Source organism: Triticum dicoccoides, chromosome 5A, assembly GCF_002162155.2.
Source record: "Triticum dicoccoides isolate Atlit2015 ecotype Zavitan chromosome 5A, WEW_v2.0, whole genome shotgun sequence".
Classification (NCBI taxonomy): domain Eukaryota; kingdom Viridiplantae; phylum Streptophyta; class Magnoliopsida; order Poales; family Poaceae; genus Triticum; species Triticum dicoccoides.
Genome location: NC_041388.1, coordinates 35,926,021 through 35,945,402, shown reverse-complemented (window position 1 = coordinate 35,945,402; position 19,382 = coordinate 35,926,021). Strand labels below are relative to the sequence as shown.

General features: G+C 45.1%; 1 protein-coding gene across 2 annotated transcripts; it reads right to left on the bottom strand.

Annotated features, from left to right (window-relative positions):
- Positions 1–6,317: 6,317 nt before the first annotated feature.
- Positions 6,318–9,566, bottom strand: LOC119298946. 2 transcript variants are annotated; one of them, XM_037576257.1, is made up of 10 exons: positions 8,845–9,566; positions 8,564–8,755; positions 7,757–7,873; positions 7,632–7,667; positions 7,436–7,531; positions 7,256–7,348; positions 7,021–7,137; positions 6,891–6,923; positions 6,736–6,786; positions 6,318–6,647 (listed from the first exon to the last, which is right to left on the bottom strand). In XM_037576257.1, the coding sequence occupies exons 1-10, from the start codon at positions 9,457–9,459 to the stop codon at positions 6,546–6,548; spliced, it is 1,452 nt and encodes a 483-aa protein (XP_037432154.1). In that variant the 5' UTR covers positions 9,460–9,566; the 3' UTR covers positions 6,318–6,545. The 2 variants fall into 2 exon arrangements, 1 of the variants encoding a protein (XP_037432154.1); XR_005146038.1 differs by lacking the exons at positions 6,318–6,647; positions 6,736–6,786 and having other exon boundaries at positions 6,890–6,923; positions 7,021–7,126.
- Positions 9,567–19,382: the final 9,816 nt, after the last annotated feature.

Sequence of the window (19,382 nt, the reverse complement as noted above, 5' to 3'; positions counted from 1 at the left end):
AAAAAGAAACAAAATAAAAAAGAAAAGATAGAAAAGAAATAATAAAGAAAAAGATCCACAAACTCTTTTTCAATTTTTACAGTTTCTTTTTCAGAATCTATGAATTTTTTCTCAAATCTGTGGAATTTTCTTTTGAAAGAAAAGATGCTGGCCGGCGCAGCAGGGGGCAGGGTGTAGCGCCCTTTTTCGAATTTTTGTGGAAAAAAAACTAAAGCAGACCGGGCCAGCAGGGAGCTGGTGTGTGCGCCCTCTGCGAATTGCCCCAATCCCGGCCATCCAAACGACGCGAAGATTCAATTTAGATCGAGATTGCATAGTTTAGGATGCAATCGACCAGGATTTTGATTTGGGAGTTCGTTTTGCCGAACCCCTACAAATTGAGGGTTCAAATAGACTTTTTACTTAACATTGGCATCCAGCTAGCAGCGGCCACGGCCAGCCGGACGAGTAGCAACACGAGCAGTGCTGCACACGCACATGCGCACCCCCAAACTCTCATCTCTCGGACAGTACTAATTTTTCTATAAAATATACTTATACTAGCACTCTGATATGCAATCAATTGATAATTAACATCTTAATTTGGTACTTTGTCCGTATTAAATAAAATATAAAACGTTTTGACACTGTGATGCGGAGGGAGTACTAGATAATTGTCATTGGCAGCAAAGGCTAATCAACCCAGAATCGGTTTGGTTTTCAAGAGAAAAAGAGATGACACAATTACAGATATTGAGAAAGATTTTTCAGCAGCATCCATTGCTTGAGTTGAAATATTTTGTGTTTTCTTTAGTTTGGCCCGCCCAGGTTTACACTCATAGCTCCGCCACTGCTCGCAGGGGAGCGCGAGCAGCACCGGTCAGTGGCCGAGCTCTCGGAGTGGGTGGCTGAAACTTCGCGGTGGCGAGCGGCAGGCAGTGAGGCCATCTCCAGCCGTTGGCTTCTCAGGAGGGGCAAAAAATCGCCTCCTGGGAGCGCACCGGCGCAAAATCACGCATTGGGGGCGTGATGGCCCCCAGTCGTGGCGCCCACGTTTTTTTTAAAAAGTCAAATACGGCGCAAACACCACTCAAATTTAACGCAAACATCGGCGAGTTCGTTCAAATTTAAACATGTTTTACAAAAGAGGGAAAAACTACCGCGGGCTACCCCCGCCGTCTGCCTCGCCGCCCGCCTCGCCGCTCGCCCACATGATTCTACATGCCGAGGAGGCTGTAGAACCGCGTGTAGTCACCGCCGCCGCCGCCGCCGTCGTCGTCGTCGCCCCCGCCGACGCCTCCGCTGTCCCTGCTGCATCCCTCCCCCGGTTGGCGCGGCGGGTTGGACGGTCCGGGGGCGTCGTTGTCGCCGTCGTCGCTGTCGAGGACCACGACGCCGTGCTCGTCCTCGCGCCCACGCTTGCGGGCGGCGATCTCCTCCAGGGCCCGGCGCTGCCGGACCATCTCGTCGCGGAGGTAGTCGCCCCGCGCCCACCGCAGGGCGTCCTCGTCGGAGATGCCACGCCGGGCTATCTCCTCGTACTCCGCGGGGAGGCCGGGCTCCGGCTTGCGCTCGACGAGGACAAAGCGGCCGGTGGGGCGTTGTCGCCGATGCGGACGCCGGAGCTGCGGGTGCGCGCGCTGACAGGCGTGCCCTGCGGCTCCGGCTTGACGGGGCGGAGGTGGAGGCAGGGAGAGCCGCCGGACGAGGAGAAGGACCCCACGGTCTCCATGCGCCTCGGGGTCCAGGAGCTTCCCCAGCGACGTGAGAAGGACGGGGGAGCGGGGCACTCGAGCCGCGGCGTGTTGCCGCCCTCGATGTACTCGAGGACGTCCTCCAACGTGCGCCCGGGCACGCCCCACCACCGACGCCGGCCGGAGGTGTTGAGCCTGCCGGAGGGCACGAAGCCGTTGGTGGCCTCGAGCTGCTGGGCGTGATGGCGGCGGAAATAAGGCTCCCAGAGCGGGCTGTCGGGGACGTACCGTGGCCCCTCCCTCGCCGCACGCGGCAGGGACGAGCAGATGCGTGCGATCTCCGCACGCCGCCGGCGCTGATCCTCCATGCCCCGGGCACCCGCATGTCCGGCAGGACCGGGTACTCGGCCTCGAAAAGGAGGCGAGCCTCGTCCTCGTGAAGATGGCGGCGGCCGAAGCCGTTCGCCGCCGCACCGTCGCCTGGGAAGCGCTCGGCCATGGGTGTGATGAACTGGAGACGGCGAGAGAAAGGAGAGGGAGGAATGACGACGGCGAGAGAGTGTGAGATCGCCGAGTGCGCTGGGGCGCGTCTTATATAAGCCGAGGCGCCGCCCGTGCTCGTGCCGCCGTGTGTACGCGTGGCGGGCGAGGGAGGGCGAGGGACGCGCGTCATCCGGTCTTCACTGCGCCACCCGTGAGGCATCAATGGCGCAGGCTGACCGGCGCGGTAGCACGGCAGCTTTGGCATTGATTTGTCGCGGGAAACGAGGCGATGAGGATGACGAAGGGCCGAGAAGAAAGCCGTGTCGCTGACGCGGCGGGCCCGGGGCTGTTTCGCGCCAAAACAGTTCACCCCGGCGCCCCCGGGCGCCCTCCAGCACGCCAGGTTCGGCCTGGGTCCGCCGGCGCTGTTTTCGGCCCAGGCCGGCGAAAATCGGGCTCCTGGGGGCGCGACTGGGCCGATTTTTCGGCGCCGGCGCAAAAAAAACGTCTAGGGAGGCCTTCCTGGGGCGCGGCTGGAGATGCCCTGACACTACTGATTTTCCACCTGCTGAAACTTCTCTTCTACGGTCGTTTCTGTCAGTTATATAAAGTCGTCGCTCAACAGTGAAACTCAAACGTTGTGTGTTCGACTGGTTTGCATAGGGCGGCTACCTTTTTTTTGCATGATAATACGTGTCTCATTCAAATTAGAAAGAACAAAGTACAAGTCAAGTAAAGATTGACATGACAAAACTGAAAAGATAGCATAACATCTCTGAGCTTGACACCAACGCCCGTCACCTGCCTCCGGCACCACCACAGCAGCCATCGAAGGAAATAATGATGAATCACCTCCTCACCCGAGCTCGACGCGGCTCCATCGCTGATATGCAGCTTTGCGGACCTCCAAGGTGGCTCTCTAAAAGTGAAGCCCTTACCGTTGAACGAATCAGACCGGGGCAACACCCCGGACACGCCATCGAACTCCAAATCTGGCACCCCACCACGACTAAAACGCCGAAGGAGGAAACCATATTTGCCATCCACGAACCACGAGCCCAGCACATGCTCCGTCTTTCAGATGTCGTCGATGCAGACCACAATCTGCATCCGCTCCTGGACTACCTCCCAAGCTCCGCGCCAACGCTGGAGCAAGCGCCGTCGCAATGGCGGAGCCCGAGGACACAGGTCCATCACGAGGATGCCGCCGCCGCCATGCCATCCTTACTTGAACAGACTGGTTTTCAAATCCATCCCCAACCATAAGACCGATGGCCTCGTCAGGGAAGGATCCGAAGAATCTTTATTCAACATTGTCATAGACGCCGCCGAAGCAAAGACGATGAACAACCTAAAAACCTAGACTACGAAAAAGTAAAAGCAATCCACACGCGTGGATCCGGCGACCCCCCTCACCACCGACGACCGAGGTCACCGGCGGAGGGAAGCCGCCGGAGAGCGGCGTTGGAAGATCGGCCTCCCCTGGTGGCGACTAGGGTTCCAGCCGCCAGGGACGAGAGCGTAGGGCGGCTACCTGCGCCTGGTTTTGAGTTCGAGTCCCTGCCAAAATACGAAGCTATACGGTTTGACAGTGACCGTATAATCACTACAACACGTATATAGTGACCGTATTTTTAAGTATGGTGAACAAAGTGAGTACAGTGACCATGGATGCATTTTACTCATGATTTTAAGCATGACATTTTGCACAAAAGCACCAAAAACAGTGGCTAAATGTTTTTTAGCATGTCATTTCAGACAAAATAAAGAAAGAAAAAACAGCGGCACAATTGCTGTTCAGGGAGGAGGTAGGTAAGGAGGCGGCAAGGGGCGACCGCCAGCTGTGCGGTGGCCAGGGAGATGGCGAGAAAGTCAAGGTGGAGGACACGGAGATGGTGAGCAAGTCAGGGTGGAGGGCGCGCATGGCACATTTTCTCTTCAGGTTTCTTTTATTATGCATGTTTTACAGCTGGATCCTTCAAACACGTCTCAGATGCCTAACCAGACGGTCTGGTCACTGATCGATAAAAAAACAGACTTAACCGGAGCTCTTAAACCACGGACAAACGTCACGCTTGACTGGCACTCCTCATATCCTGTCCAAATATAGGATGAATTTGAGGCGGCCCGGGAGCGCGCGCCACATCAGCCCGGCCCACCGCTAGCCCACCCCAACCCCATAAAACTCCTCCGGAAAAACCCTAGCTCACTTCACTCCGCTCCGCCGTTCCTCGACGCTCCCCTTTTCTCAATCCGCCCAATCCTTGGCACGGGCGAGCACGTCCAGCATCTGCATCCACTCCGACGGCAGCACCGGAGAAGAGGATGAGTTGGCGCTCCGTATCGCACTCGAGCGCTCGTGGGTCGATATGGGTGGCGCCTCCGGGTTCGATGCAACGCCACCCGTCGCCACAGCGCGGACGCCGGTGCCGGCCCTTCCCGCCCCGCCCGCAGATCTGCGAGGCCTGCCCAATCTACTCCGCCCGCCTGACGGCCTCCTCCATGTCCGGTCGCTACTCCGCGCGTGCAGCAGAGGGTTCTAGTGCCCGCTCCTCCGGCGCCGCGCATGCGAACTCCGAAGTCGGAGGTACGTGCCGCCCGCCGCAAAAGGTAGAGGGCAAGGAAGATGGTGGGCGGGGTCCGACGCAACTGCACAGTCCGCCCGTCCCAGCCGCCGCGTGATGCCGGTGCCCGACGATGAGGAGCGTCTCCTCCAGTGGGTGTACCGTTAGTCACTTACCACAGCGAAGACGGACGCCCGAAGGCTCTGCAGGATCAACGCCAAACAGCTTCGGGCCGGCATTGAGCAATCCGAGTGGGAGGCGGCGAAGGCGGCGAGGATGGCCAAGCTCAAGCGCAAGCAAGACCGCATCGTTCAGCACTTGCAAGGCTACATCATCATCTCCGATTCCTCCTCCTCCGACGGGTCCGACTCTGACGGTGACCCACCTCTTGCCTCGAACGCCTACGGCAGCGCCGACGACCGGAAGGGCAAAGGGCTGGCGAGGAGTGTGTAGTTACAATGTGTCGAATCGTTGAACTGCGTGAATTATGCCCGTTTGATGATCTTTTGGTGATGTTTATGTAAATTATGCCCGTTTGATGATCTTTTGGTGATGTTTATGTAAATTATGCCCGTTTGATGATCTTTTGGTGATGTTTATGTCAATTATGCCTGTTTGCTATCGGTTTATATGTCTGTTTCTTGTCAATTTTGATTGTTTTTGTTATCTACGTACTACGTTGCATGAATTTGTATGGATATAGGGTGTCGATTTTGATTGTTTTGTTATCTACGTACTACGTTGCATGATTTTATGTCAGACATGAGATGCGTTTATATGTCTGTTTCTCGTCAATTTTGTTTGTTTTGTTATCTACGTACTACATTGCATGAATTTATATGGATATAGGGTGCCGATTTTGATTGTTTTGTTATCTACGTAGAATTTATATGGATATAGAGTGTCGATTTTGATTGTTTTGTTATCTACGTACTACGTTGCATGATTGCATGATTGCATGATTTTATGTCAGACATGAGATGCGTTTATATGTCTGTTTCTCGTCAATTTTGTTTGTTTTGTTATCTACGTACTACATTGCATGAATTTATATGGATATAGGGTGCCGATTTTGATTGTTTTGTTATCTACGTAGAATTTATATGGATATAGGGTGTCGATTTTGATTGTTTTGTTATCTACGTACTACGTTGCATGATTGCATGATTTTATGTCAGACATGAGATGCGTTTATGTCTGTTTCTCGTCAATTTTGTTTGTTTTGTTATCTACGTACTACATTGCATGAATTTATATGGATATAGGGTGTCGATTTTGATTGTTTTGTTATCTACATAGAATTTATATGGATACAGGGTGTCGATTTTGATTGTTTTGTTATCTACGTACTACGTTGCATGATTTTGTGCCAGGTGTGAAGGTGCAGATTAGGGAGTGCCCGGCCAGTGTCAACGGACCACGGATCGGTTTCGCAAAGTCCGGCTGTAGAAGCTCTTACCAGGATAGTGAGACCTAAAAGGGTGACTATGGAGATGGTCATTGGTCTTGGAAAGTACCGGAGCGGTGGCAAATGAGAAATCGGCCGGGAGACAAATCTTGCCACATATTGTTGTTATTTGGACTATAACTAGGGATGTTTACTTCTTTAGCACCATCAGCCACATAAAGTTTTTTCTTCAATAAAAGATCACATCACACAATTCCATAGTACGAACCACATCAAATGATATCGTGGCAGATCTCGAGGCACAATGAACAATTTGCTCAAAAAGGGTACGCCATATATCTAAGCCCACATGTACATGGGCATCTAATTAATGCCAAAAGATCACCACGCACGCCAGCAACAAACGAACACAGCTGGCTACGCTGGTATCTCGGCCCTGGGGCTGGGGATGATTCCCAAGACTTCTGCAACTTGGAGCTTCTTCCTGGCGTACTCGGCATACGTCTTTGGCATCGCACGCTGAAATTGGAAAAGAATGAGCTATTATCACATACAAAAACTGAAGGGGAAGCAATATTTTTTGCCTTCCAATATCTATACAGCCTACCTTGTAATTAATTTCCTGTGCAATCAACTCTTGGACTCTTCGATCTGGAAGCTATATATATACATACACGAAGGAGAGACATCAGACGATGATTGTACTATATAGTAACACATTCCAATGGATGCTAGACCACACCATACTATACATATACTTACTTCCTTACTAATGCCTTCCGTGCACCTGCGGAACTGCAAGGAAAGATGATTAAAGCATTTGCACCGTAAGAGACACGAATTAACAAATGAAAACACGTACAGAACTCCTATGAACAAAAAAGAAACCTACTTGTTGCTCCAGTTGCAAAAAACCGCCGGGCCACTCCAGCTCAGCCTTCAAAGTATGTTGGCGCAATGGAACCGGATTCTCATTGTAAACTTTCTGCAGAGCATCTCTGAAAGACGTCTAGAAGTTGTCCAACAAAGAAGAAAACACCAACACCGAGCATATACAGGGTTAGAAAGCATTGACAAACCTGATCAATAATCATAAACTGTTGTTAGTTCTGATGTACAATGCTGACCTGACCCTCATTGACCCTCTTCCAAATCTCAAGAAAGGCACGGTCAAGACCTTCCACAAACAGACGATAAAATCGAGTCCTCAATACATACTCCTAAATTTAATCGAAAGATTGCGATTGTTAGATATAATCATAACTAGAGCTGACCATCTAAATGAGCAAGCGACAAAGGAATCGTACCTCGAAACCATGATATGCTAGACCCAAATGAATGTTGGTGAACCCATTGGCAATCTTAATTGATTGGTACAAACCTTTACGGCGCATTGGCTCCCACTAAATAGTAGAACAGAGAAGTTATTGTGATCAGTGATGCTACAATGCGTATGCAAGATTAGTTGTCATTCCATGGTTTTGAGAGGTCATATAGGCCTACCTCCAGAAAACCTTTAAGCACATGATTTTCAAGCCACTGTTAAGAACAGAAGGTTGTTAGTCCAATTTCTTTTTTACTGAACAAAGTTTTAAACTTGGACTGGCTGATCATTGCACCATGAATACCTTCATTTCCTTGACCATCTTTTCCCAGTACAGCACATACTCTCTATCAGCATCAGGGGTGTTATAAAACGCTTTGTACTGACTCCATCTGTCATATTCATAATACTCATTCCCACCCTGCACCAGAAAGGAAGGGAAGCAGCATATCACAGCTGTCCTGAGAATAACAAGCTGGGCATAAGGGCATGGAATGCTCTTAATATGTGTGTGACTATCATTGGTTACAGTACTTTCGCACTTCACAAAATTCCAAAAAAAAAACAGTATTGTAAAATGTAAAATATATGGGGCCTAGGGATATCAGGCAAAAATCTGGTTACACATACAGAAAAAGTATGGTACTCGTATTTGGGAGTTTTCTGCATGTGGACCGCTTGTGATTTTTTTTAGGACTTGCTCCGTGCAAAAAATGCATCAGTATAATAAACTCTCAGGGAAGAAATTATAATTCTTGTCTTTTTCTTCTACCGTACACAGTTTATGACATTTTCCATAATTTATTGCAAACACACATATTTTAAGCTGTGTTTAATCTCCAGAAGATGTGACGTTCATAATTTTATTTTTGCATTTCGGCAAGAACCTCAGGCCCCTGGAACAAAGAGGTTACTCACACAAAGCCAAGCTATAAAAACAATGAGAAATTGCAGTCATGATACATTAACTATCCAAGCTGTCAGAGAAATATTTGTGGTCACCCATTCAAAGGTAAGAAGAGAATAAGAAATTGGTTACTGGCCGCATGAGCACAGATTAAGTGTATCTGCATCACTCAATTCAAAGTTGCGAATACACACATATACTTACACAGTTAGGAAGGACTAGCCGCTGGTAGTCGCTCAAGTTTGCAAGTAAACAGAGGTCGGAGTCGAAATACCAGCCAAAGGCGCTATCATGATGGCAAGGATAGAAGAAGTCATTCTCCAAGGCAAGTTCCATAGGGTACTTGGATTCCAATGCAGCATCTTCTAGCTCGTCGACAGGCTTTCCTAACAACAACTACACAAATGGACAGATGAGTAAGGTACATACGAGGGTGTATATGCTTGATCGCGATCGACAGATAGGTGTGGTGATATGGGACTAACCAGGTAAGCTTTGAAGCGATAACGTTTATACTTGGCGAGGAGGCTGTCCAACTGCTCTTGATCCAGCCCAGTCTTGGTGTCAACTTCAGCAGGTCTGCGAGTCTTTAGCTGTCCAGAGTACTTGACGAATTCCTCCGCAGTGATATCATCGCCCGACTCCTCTCCAAAGTATGTATCTTCAACATCTGGTCCGTGGGGTTCGCTCAAGAACTTGTGGACTTGATATTCTACCAGAGCAGCCCGCAGCTCATCATCATAGAAATTAGAACGAGCGAGGACTTGGACAATTTCATCGGAAGGAAGATTTGGGCTGTCGACGGCGACGCCCGCTTGTAACTGCAATCCGGCGAGGCGCGAGGCGAGGATCTCATGGTACCTGGACTGGCGGGCCGGCCAGGCGACCGGCGGCTCGTCCAAGGATCCGGACGGCGGCGCGCTGGAAGTCCGCCCGGCCGGCTTGTCGAAGGATCCGGACGGCGGCGCGCTGGATGTCGTGCTGCTGCTATCCGATTCGACAAGGGATCCAGACAACGATGCGCCTTCTTCACCGCGGCGACGGCGGGAGGGTCCTTCGCGAGGAGACCTTCTGCGGCGGCGGCGCTTCTTCTGCGTCATCGGCAGCAGATCGGCGGTCACACGGGGCGGGATCGTGGTGACGGCGTGGGGAAGGGGATCGCGATTCGGCGCTAGGGTTTCGCGTGGATGAGGAGGCGTGACCTTTGTCCTCTCTCGGGTCGGTTCACGAACCGTATCCTTACAAAGGCTGGGCCTAAATGAAAGCAGGCCCAAAATTTCTTTTCTTCCGGTCTTCCTTGAGGTTTTTTAACATTTGGTTTGATAAAAATTTTTAAGGGTATTTGGTTTGATAATTGGATACTGAGAGATGAGAAAATGTGACCGATTGTGCGTCTTTTTTTCTTTTGACAGGTTGTGCGTCTCTCTATAACCGATTGACCGATTGTGCGTCTTACTAATGATTGCCCTATACATACATACGTTAGTTGATGATGATTGATAATAGCAATGCTTCGTGGAAGAGGGGTCTCCTAAAAAATGCTACACTTACGGACACTATCTAAAGGATACACCTACGGACTCATCTTCCCATAACTTCTCTCCTCTCCCGATTTCCAGTGGTGGTCCCCTCTTCTTTTGATTTCCAATCACATCTTCACAACTCATCCCGTAAGTTAACTTCTGTAGAAAATGTCCATAGGTGTAGCATTGTTGGGGTCTCCTGCACCAAACTTTTTTGAACACGGATGCAGAGGCAAATTATGAGCATCCCTCTATGTACTAGAAATAGCGAGGATTTCTGGGCTGGAACTTTGAAAAGAACGGTATGTTCTCTATAAGATCAGCCTATCGTATGCTCGCTCACACCAAACGCCGACGTGCGACCTGGCTCGAGGGGCATGCAAGTCCCTCTCACATGGGCGCGGAGAAGAGAGGATAGAAGAGTTTGTGGAAAGTCACAGTGCCTGGTACGATTCAAACTTTTTGTGGAGGCTGGCTAAGCACTCTATCCCGACGAAGGACATCCAATATCACAAGAAGATGACAACTTCCAATCAGTGTTAGCTTTGCGCTGCAAGGGATTTGATACGTCTCTAACGTATCTATAATTTTTGATTGCTCCATGCTATATTATCTTCTGTTTTGGACATTATTGGGCTTTATTATACACTTCTATATTATTTTTGGGACTAACCTATTAACCGGAGGCCCGGCCCAGAATTGCTGTTTTTTGCCTATTTCAGAGTTTCGCAGAAAAACAATATCAAACGGAGTCCAAACGGAATAAAACCCTCGGGAACGTGATTTTCGGAACGAACATAATCAAGAGGACTTGGACCCTACGTCAAGAAAGCTACCAGGAAGCCACGAGGTAGGGGGCACGCCTACCCCCCTGGGCGCGCCCTCCACCCTCATGGGCCCCACGTTGCTCCACCGACGTACTCCTTCCTCCTATATATATACCTACGTACCCCCAAACTACCAGATACGGAGCCAAAAACCTAATTGCACCGCCGCAACCTTCTGTACCGTGAGTGACTCGTGCGTCGGTGGATTCCTGTACCCGTGAGATCCCGTCTTGGGGCCTGTTCCGGAGCTCCGCCGGAGGGGGCATCGATCACGGAGGGCTTCTACATCAACACCATAGCCTCTCCGATGATGTGTGAGTAGTTTACCTCAGACCTTCGGGTCCATAGTTATTAGCTAGATGGCTTCTTCTCTCTTTTTGGATCTCAATACAATGTTCTCCCCCTCTCTTGTGGAGATCTATTCGATGTAATGTTCTTTTGCGGTGTGTTTGTTGAGACCGATGAATTGTGGGTTTATGATCAAGTTTATCTATGAACAATATTTGAATCTTCTGAATTCTTTTATGTATGATTGGTTATCTTTGCAAGTCTCTTCGAATTATTAGTTTGGTTTGTCCTACTAGATTGATCTTTCTTGCAATGGGAGAAGTGCTTAGCTTTGGGTTCAATCTTGCGGTGTCCTTTCCCAGTGACAGTAGGGGCAGCAAGGCACGTATGTTGCCATCGAGGATAACAAGATGGGGTTTTTATCATATTGCATGAATTTATCCCTCTACATCATGTCATCTTGCTTAAGGCGTTACTCTGTTCTTATAAATTTAATACTCTAGATGCATGCTAGATAGCGGTTGATGTGTGGAGTAATAGTAGTAGATACAGGCAGGAGTCGGTCTACTTGTCTCGGACATGATGCCTATATACATGATCATACCTAGATATTCTCATACCTATGCTCAATTCTGTCAATTGCTCAACAGTAATTTGTTCACCCACCGTAAAATACTTATGCTCTTGAGAGAAGCCACTAGTGAAACCTATGGCCCCCGGGTCTATTTTCCATCATATTAATCTCCCGACAACAAGCTATTTCTTGCGCCGTTTTTATTTTGTTTACTTTACTTTGCATCTTTATCATAAAAATACCAAAAATATTATCCTATCATATCTATCAGATCTCACTCGCGTAAGTGACCGTGTAGGGATTGACAATCCCTTATCGCGTTGGTTGCGAGGATTTATTTATTTGTGTAGGTGCGGGTGACTCGTGCGTAGCCTCCTACTGGATTGATACCTTGATTCTCAAAAACTGAGGGAAATACTTACACTACTTTGCTGCATCACCATTTCCTCTTCAAGGGAAAACCAACGCAGTGCTCAAGAGGTAGCAAGAAGGATTTCTGGCACCGTTGCCGGGGAGGTCTACGCAAAAGTCAACATACCAAGTACCCATCACAAACCCTTATTTCCCGCATTACATTATTTGCCATTTGCCTCTCGCTTTCCTCTCCCCCACTTAACCCTTGCCGTTTTATTCGCCCTCTCTTTTCCGTTCGCCTCTTTTTCGCTTGCTTCTTGTTTGCTCGTGTGTTGGATTGCTTGTCTGTCACGATGGCTCAAGATAATACCAAATTATGTGACTTTACCAATACCAACAATAATGATTTCCTTAGCACTCCGATTGCTCCTCTTACCGATACTGAATCTTGTGAAATCAATGCTGCTTCGTTGAATCTTGTCATGAAAGATCAATTCGCCGGCCTTCCTAGTGAAGATGTCACTACTCATATAAATAGCTTCGTTGATTTGTGTGATATGCAAAATAAGAAAGATGTTGATAATGATATTGTTAAATTGAAGCTATTTCCTTTTTCACTTAGAGATTGTGTTAAAGCTTGGTTTTCGTCTTTGCCTAAAAATAGTATTGATTCTTGGAATAAGTGCAAAGATGCTTTTATCTCTAAGTATTTTCCTCCCGCTCAGATTATCTCTCTTAGAAACGATATTATGAATTTTAAGCAACTTGATCATGAACATGTTGCACAAGCTTGGGAGAGGATGAAATTAATGATACGTAATTGCCCTACGCATGGTTTGAATTTGTGGATGATTATACAAAAAATTTATGCCGGATTAAATTTTGCTTCTAGAAATCTTTTAGATTCGGCCGCAGGAGGCACTTTTATGAAAATCACTTTAGGAGAAGCTGCTAAACTCCTAGATAATATTATGGTTAATTATTCTCAATGGCACACCGAAAGATCTACTAATAAAAAAGTGCATGCTATAGAAGAAATTAATGTTTTGAGTGGAAAGATGGATGAACTTATGAAATTATTTGCTACTAAGAGTGTTTCTTCTGATCCTAATGATATGCCTTTGTCTACTTTGATTGAGAATAATAATGGATCTATGGATGTGGATTTTGTTGGTAGGAATAATTTTGGTAACAACGCGTATAGAGGAAACTTTAATCCTAGGCCTTATCCTAGTAATTCCTTTAATAATTATGGTAATTCCTGCAACAATTCTTTTGGAAACTTTAATAAGATGCCTTCTGAATTTGATACTAGTGTTAAGGAATTTATGAATTCGCAAAAGAATTTCAATGCTTTGCTTGAAGAAAAATTTCTTAAAGTTGATGAATTGGCTAGGAACGTTGATAGAATTTCTCTTGATATTGATTCTTTAAAACTTAGATCTATTCCTCCTAAGCATGATATCAACGAGTCTCTCAAAGCCATGAGAATTTCCATTAATGAGTGCAAAGAAAGAACCGCTAGGATGCGTGCTAAGAAAGAGTGCTTTGTGAAAGCGTGTTCTTCAAATTTCTATGAAAATAAAGATGAAGATCTAAAAGTTATTGATGTGTCCCATATTAAATCTTTGTTTTGCAATATGAATCTTGATAATGATGGGACTGAATATGACCCACCTTTACCTAGAAGGCGTTTCAAAAATTCGGAGTTTTTAGATCTTGATGCTAAAAGTAGGGTTGAAGAGATCAAAACATTAGATATTAATGAACCCACTATTTTGGATTTCAAGGAATTTAATTATGATAATTGCTCTTTGATAGATTGTATTTCCTTGTTGCAATCCGTGCTAAATTCGCCTCAAGCTTATAGTCAAAATAAAGCTTTTACTAAACATATCGTTGATGCTTTGATGCAATCTTATGAAGAAAAACTTGAGTTGGAAGTTTCTATCCCTAGAAAACTCTATGATGAATGGGAACCTACTATTAAAATTCAAATTAAAGATCATGAATGCTATGCTTTGTGTGATTTGGGTGCTAGTGTTTCCATGATTCCAAAGACTTTGTGCGATTTGCTAGGTTTCCGTGATTTTGATGATTGCTCTCTAAACTTGCACCTTGCGGATTCCACTATTAAGAAACCTATGAAAAGAATTAATGATGTTCTTATTGTTGCAAATAGGAACTATGTGCCCGTAGATTTTATTGTTCTTAATATAGATTGCAATCCTTCATGTCCTATTATTCTTGGTAGACCTTTCCTTAGAACGATTGGTGCAATTATTGATATGAAGGAAGGGAATATTAGATTCCAATTTCCATTAAAAAAAGGCATGGAACACTTCCCTAGGAAGAAAATAAAATTACCTTATGAATCTATTATGAGAGCCACTTATGGATTGCCTATCAAAGATGGCAATACCTAGATCTATCCTTGCTTTTATGCCTAGCTAGAGGCAACCCAATTTTATTTTTAGTTTTTTCCTTTTTGCTTCTGTTTAGGAAAAAATATTTGTTCTAGCCTCTGGTTATATGTGTTTTTATGTTTTAATTTGTGTTTGTGCCAAGTTAAACCTATAGGATCTTCTTGGATGATAGTTATTTGATCTTGCAGAAAATTCCAGAAACTTTCTGTTCACGAAAATAATTGTAAAACATCACCAGAATGTGATAAAATATTGATTCCAATTGCTTATGATCAATAAACAAATTGTCTATGTCTTACTATTTTGTCTGATTTTTTGGAGTTCCAGAAGTTTGCGTTAGTTACAGATTACTACAAACTATTCTGTTTTTGACAGGTTCTGTTTTTCGTGTGTTGTTTGCTTATTTTGATGAATCTATGGCTAGTAAAATAGTTTATAAACCATAGAGAAGTTGGAATACAGTAGGTTTAACACTAATATAAATAAAGAATGAGGTCATTACAGTACCTTGAAGTGGTCTTTTGTTTTCTTTCGCTAACGGAGCTCACGAGATTTTCTGCTGAGTTTTGTGTTGTGAAGTTTTCAAGTTTTGGGTGAAAGATTTGATGGATTATGGAACAAGGAGTGGCAAGAGCCTAAGCTTGGGGATGCCCATGGCACCCCCAAGATAATCTAAGGACACCAAAAAGCCAAAGCTTGGGGATGCCCCGGAAGGCATCCCCTCTTTCGTCTACTTCCATCGGTAACTTTACTTGGAGCTATATTTTTATTCACCACATGATATGTGTTTTGCTTGGAGCGTCTTGTATGATTTGAGTCTTTGCTTTTTAGTTTACCACATTCATCCTTGCTGTACACACCTTTTGAGAGAGACACACATGATTTGGAAATTATTAGAATACTCTATGTGCTTCACTTATATCTTTTGAGTTATATAGTTTTTGCTCTAGTACTTCACTTATATCTTTTAGAGCACGATGGTGGATTTGTTTTATAGAAACTATTGATCTCTCATGCTTCACTTAGATTATTTTGAGAGTCTTAAATAGCATGGTAATTTGCTTAAATAATCCTAATATGCTAGGTATTCAAGATTAGTAAAAACTTCCTTATGAGTGTTTTGAATACTAAGAGAAGTTTGATGCTTGATGATTGTTTTGAGACATGGAGGTAGTGATATTAAAGTTATGCTCTAGTTGAGTAGTTGTGAATTTGATAAATACTTGTGTTGAAGTTTGTGATTCCCGTAGCATGCACGTATGGTGAACCATTATGTAATGAAGTCGGAGCATGATTTATTCATTGATTGTCTTCCTTATGAGTGGCGGTCGGGGACGAGCGATGGTATTTTCCTACCAATCTATCCCCCTAGGAGCATGCGCGTAATACTTTGCTTTGATAACTTGTAGATTTTTGCAATAAGTATATGAGTTCTTTATGACTAATGTTGAGTCCATGGATTATACGCACTTTTCTTCCTTCCACCATTTCTAGCCTCTCTAATACCGTGCACTTTTCGCCGGTATCATATACCCACCATATACCTTCCTCAAAACAGCCACCATACGTACCTATTATGACATTTCCATAGCCATTCCGAGATATATTGCCATGCAACTTACCACCGTTCCGTCTACTATGACGCGCTCCATCATTGTCATATTGCTTCGCATGATCATGTAGTTGACATTGTATTTGTGGCAAAGCCACCGTTCATAATTCTTTCATACATGTCACTCTTGATTCATTGCATATCCCGGTACACCGCCGGAGGCATTCACATAGAGTCATATTTTGTTCTAAGTATTGAGTTGTAAGTAAATAAAAGTGTGATGATCATCATTTTTAGAACATTGTCCCAAGTGAGGAAAGTATGATGGAGACTATGATTACCCCACAAGTCGGGATGAGACTCCGGACGAAAAAAAAGAGGCCATAAAAAAAGGCCCAAATAAAAAAATGAATGAGAGAAAAAGAGAGAAGGGACAATGTTACTATCCTTTTACCACACTTGTGCTTCAAAGTAGCACCATGATCTTCATGATGAAGAGTCTCCTATGATATCACTTTCATATACTAGTGGGAATTTTTCATTATAGAACTTGGCTTGTATATTCCAATGATGGGCTTCCTCAAAATGCCCTAGATCTTCATGAGCAAGCAAGTTGGATGCACACCCACTTAGTTTATTTTGTTGAGCTTTCATATACTTATAGCTCTAGTGCATCCATTGCATGGCAATCCCTACTCACTCACATTGATATCTATTGATGGGAATCTCCATAGCCCGTTGATACTCCTAGTTGATGTGAGACTATCTTCTCCTTTTTATCTTCTCCACAACCACCATTCTATTCCACATATAGTGCTATGTCCATGGCTCACGCTTATGTATTGCGTGCAGATTGAAAAAGTTTGAGAACCTCAAAAGTATGAAACAATTGCTTGGCTTGTCATCGGGGTTGTGCATGATTTAAATATTTTGTGTGGTGAAGATAGAGCATAGCCAGACTATATGATTTTGTAGGGATAACTTTCTTTGGCCATGTTATTTTGAGAAGACATAATTGCTTAGTTAGTATGCTTGAAGTATTATTATTTTTATGTCAATATTAAACTTTTGTCTTGAATCTTTCGAATCTGAATATTCATACCACATTTAAGAAGAATTACATTGAAATTATACCAAGTAGCATTCCACATCGAAAATTCTGTTTTATCATTTACCTACTCGAGGACGAGCAGGAATTAAGCTTGGGGATGCTTGATTCGTCTCCAACGTATCTATAATTTTTGATTGCTCCATGTTATATTATCTTCTGTTTTGAACATTATTGGGCTTTATTATACACTTTTATATTATTTTTTAGACTAACCTATTAACCGGAGGCCCAGCCCAGAATTGCTGTTTTTTGCCTATTTTAGAGTTTCGCAGAAAAAGAATATCAAACGGAGTCCAAACGAAATAAAACCTTCGGGAACGTGATTTTCGGAACGAACATGATCCAGAGGACTTGGACCCTATGTCAAGAAAGCTACCAAGAAGCCACGAGCTAGGGAGCGCGCCTACCCCCCTGGGCGCGCCCTCCACCCTCGTGGGCCCCATGTTGCTCCACCGATGTACTCCTTCCTCCTATATATACCTACGTACCCCCAAACTACCAGATACGGAGCCAAAAACCTAATTCCACCGCCGCAACCTTCTGTACCCATGAGATCCCATCTTGGGGCCTGTTTCGGAGCTCCGCCGGAGGGGGCATCGATCACGGAGGGCTTCTACATCAACACCATAGCCTCTCCGATGATGTGTGAGTAGTTTACCTCAGACCTTCGGGTCCATAGTTATTAGCTAGATGGCTTCTTCTCTCTTTTTGGATCTCAATACAATGTTCTCCCCCTCTCTTGTGGAGATCTATTCGATGTAATGTTCTTTTGCGGTGTGTTTGTTGAGACCGATGAATTGTGGGTTTATGATCAAGTTTATCTATGAACAATATTTGAATCTTCTGAATTCTTTTATGTATGATTGGTTATCTTTGCAAGTCTCTTCGAATTATTAGTTTGGTTTGTCCTACTAGATTGATCTTTCTTGCAATGGGAGAAGTGCTTAGCTTTGGGTTCAATCTTGCGGTGTCCTTTCCCAGTGATAGTAGGGGCAGCAAGGCACGTATTGTATTGCTGCCATCGAGGATAACAAGATGGGGTTTTTATCATATTGCATGAATTTATCCCTCTACATCATGTCATCTTGCTTAAGGCGTTACTCTGTTCTTATGAATTTAATACTCTAGATGCATGCTAGATAGCGGTTGATGTGTGGAGTAATAGTAGTAGATGCAGGCTGGAGTCGGTCTACTTGTCTCGGACGTGATGCCTATATACATGATCATACCTAGATATTCTCATACCTATGCTCAATTCTGTCAATTGCTCAACAGTAATTTGTTCACCCACCGTAAAATACTTATGCTCTTGAGAGAAGCCACTAGTGAAACCTATGGCCCCCGGGTCTATTTTCCATCATATTAATCTCCTGACAACAAGCTATTTCTTGCGCCGTTTTTATTTTGTTTACTTTACTTTGCATCTTTATCATAAAAATACCAAAAATATTATCCTATCATATCTATCAGATCTCACTCTCGTAAGTGATCGTGTAGGGATTGACAACCCCTTATCGCGTTGGTTGCGAGGATTTATTTGTTTGTGTAGGTGCGCGGGACTCGTGCGTAGCCTCCTACTGGATTGATACCTTGGTTCTCAAAAACTGAGGAAAATACTTACGCTACTTTGCTGCATCACCATTTCCTCTCAAGGGAAACCGACGCAGTGCTCAAGAGGTAGCAGGATTCTTGGCGCCACTCCCTGTTAGAATGTACTACACCTAGATGTGTGTGGGCACTGGTCGATGGGGATCTAGTTGAGCACTTAATTGCTATGACATAACCAAATGCAAAGCAATGGCTTTTCACTAGTAGAAAAAGGGTCAAACGTGAAGCACATTAGTGCCGGTTTGTATTTGAGCCGGCACTAATGTATACATTATTGCCGGTTCCAACGGCTAGCCGGGCCGCTTTCATTAGTACTGGTTCGTGGCGAACCTTTAGCACCGGTTCGTGCCACAAACCGGTACTAATGAGAGTGGTGGCAGGATGTTGTCAGAATGGGGCCCCTCTAGCCCCTTTAGTACCGGTTCTTGGCACGAACCAGTACTAAAGGTCGTCCTACATAAACCCTTCGTCCACCCGAGCTCGCTCTGTTCTTCCCCTTTCCCCTCTCCTCTCTGTTCTTCCCCTCTTCCTCTCGAGCTCATCACACATTTTGCCCAAAATTTGTCAAGATTTGAAGGCCCCCATCCATTCAAATGATCACAAAGGTCAGCAACTTTGTCCTTTCATCTCTCATTGCTGGATTAGCTCTTGCAATGCTTTATATAGTGATTAATTTGTGAGTTTAGTAATTTGGGAGGATATATATATATATATATATATATATATATATATATATATATATATATATATATATATATAT

Excerpts from the sequence above, each read along its gene's own strand:
- LOC119298946 (XM_037576257.1), bottom strand. The coding sequence starts at position 9,459 with ATGACGCAGAAGAAGCGCCGCCGCCGCAGAAGGTCTCCTCGCGAAGGA. Across the intron at positions 7,874-8,563 it reads GGCTAGTCCTTCCTAACTGT|GGTGGGAATGAGTATTATGA; the intron begins GTAAGTATATGT and ends TTTCTGGTGCAG. Across the intron at positions 6,648-6,735 it reads CACAGGAAATTAATTACAAG|CGTGCGATGCCAAAGACGTA; the intron begins GTAGGCTGTATA and ends TTCCAATTTCAG.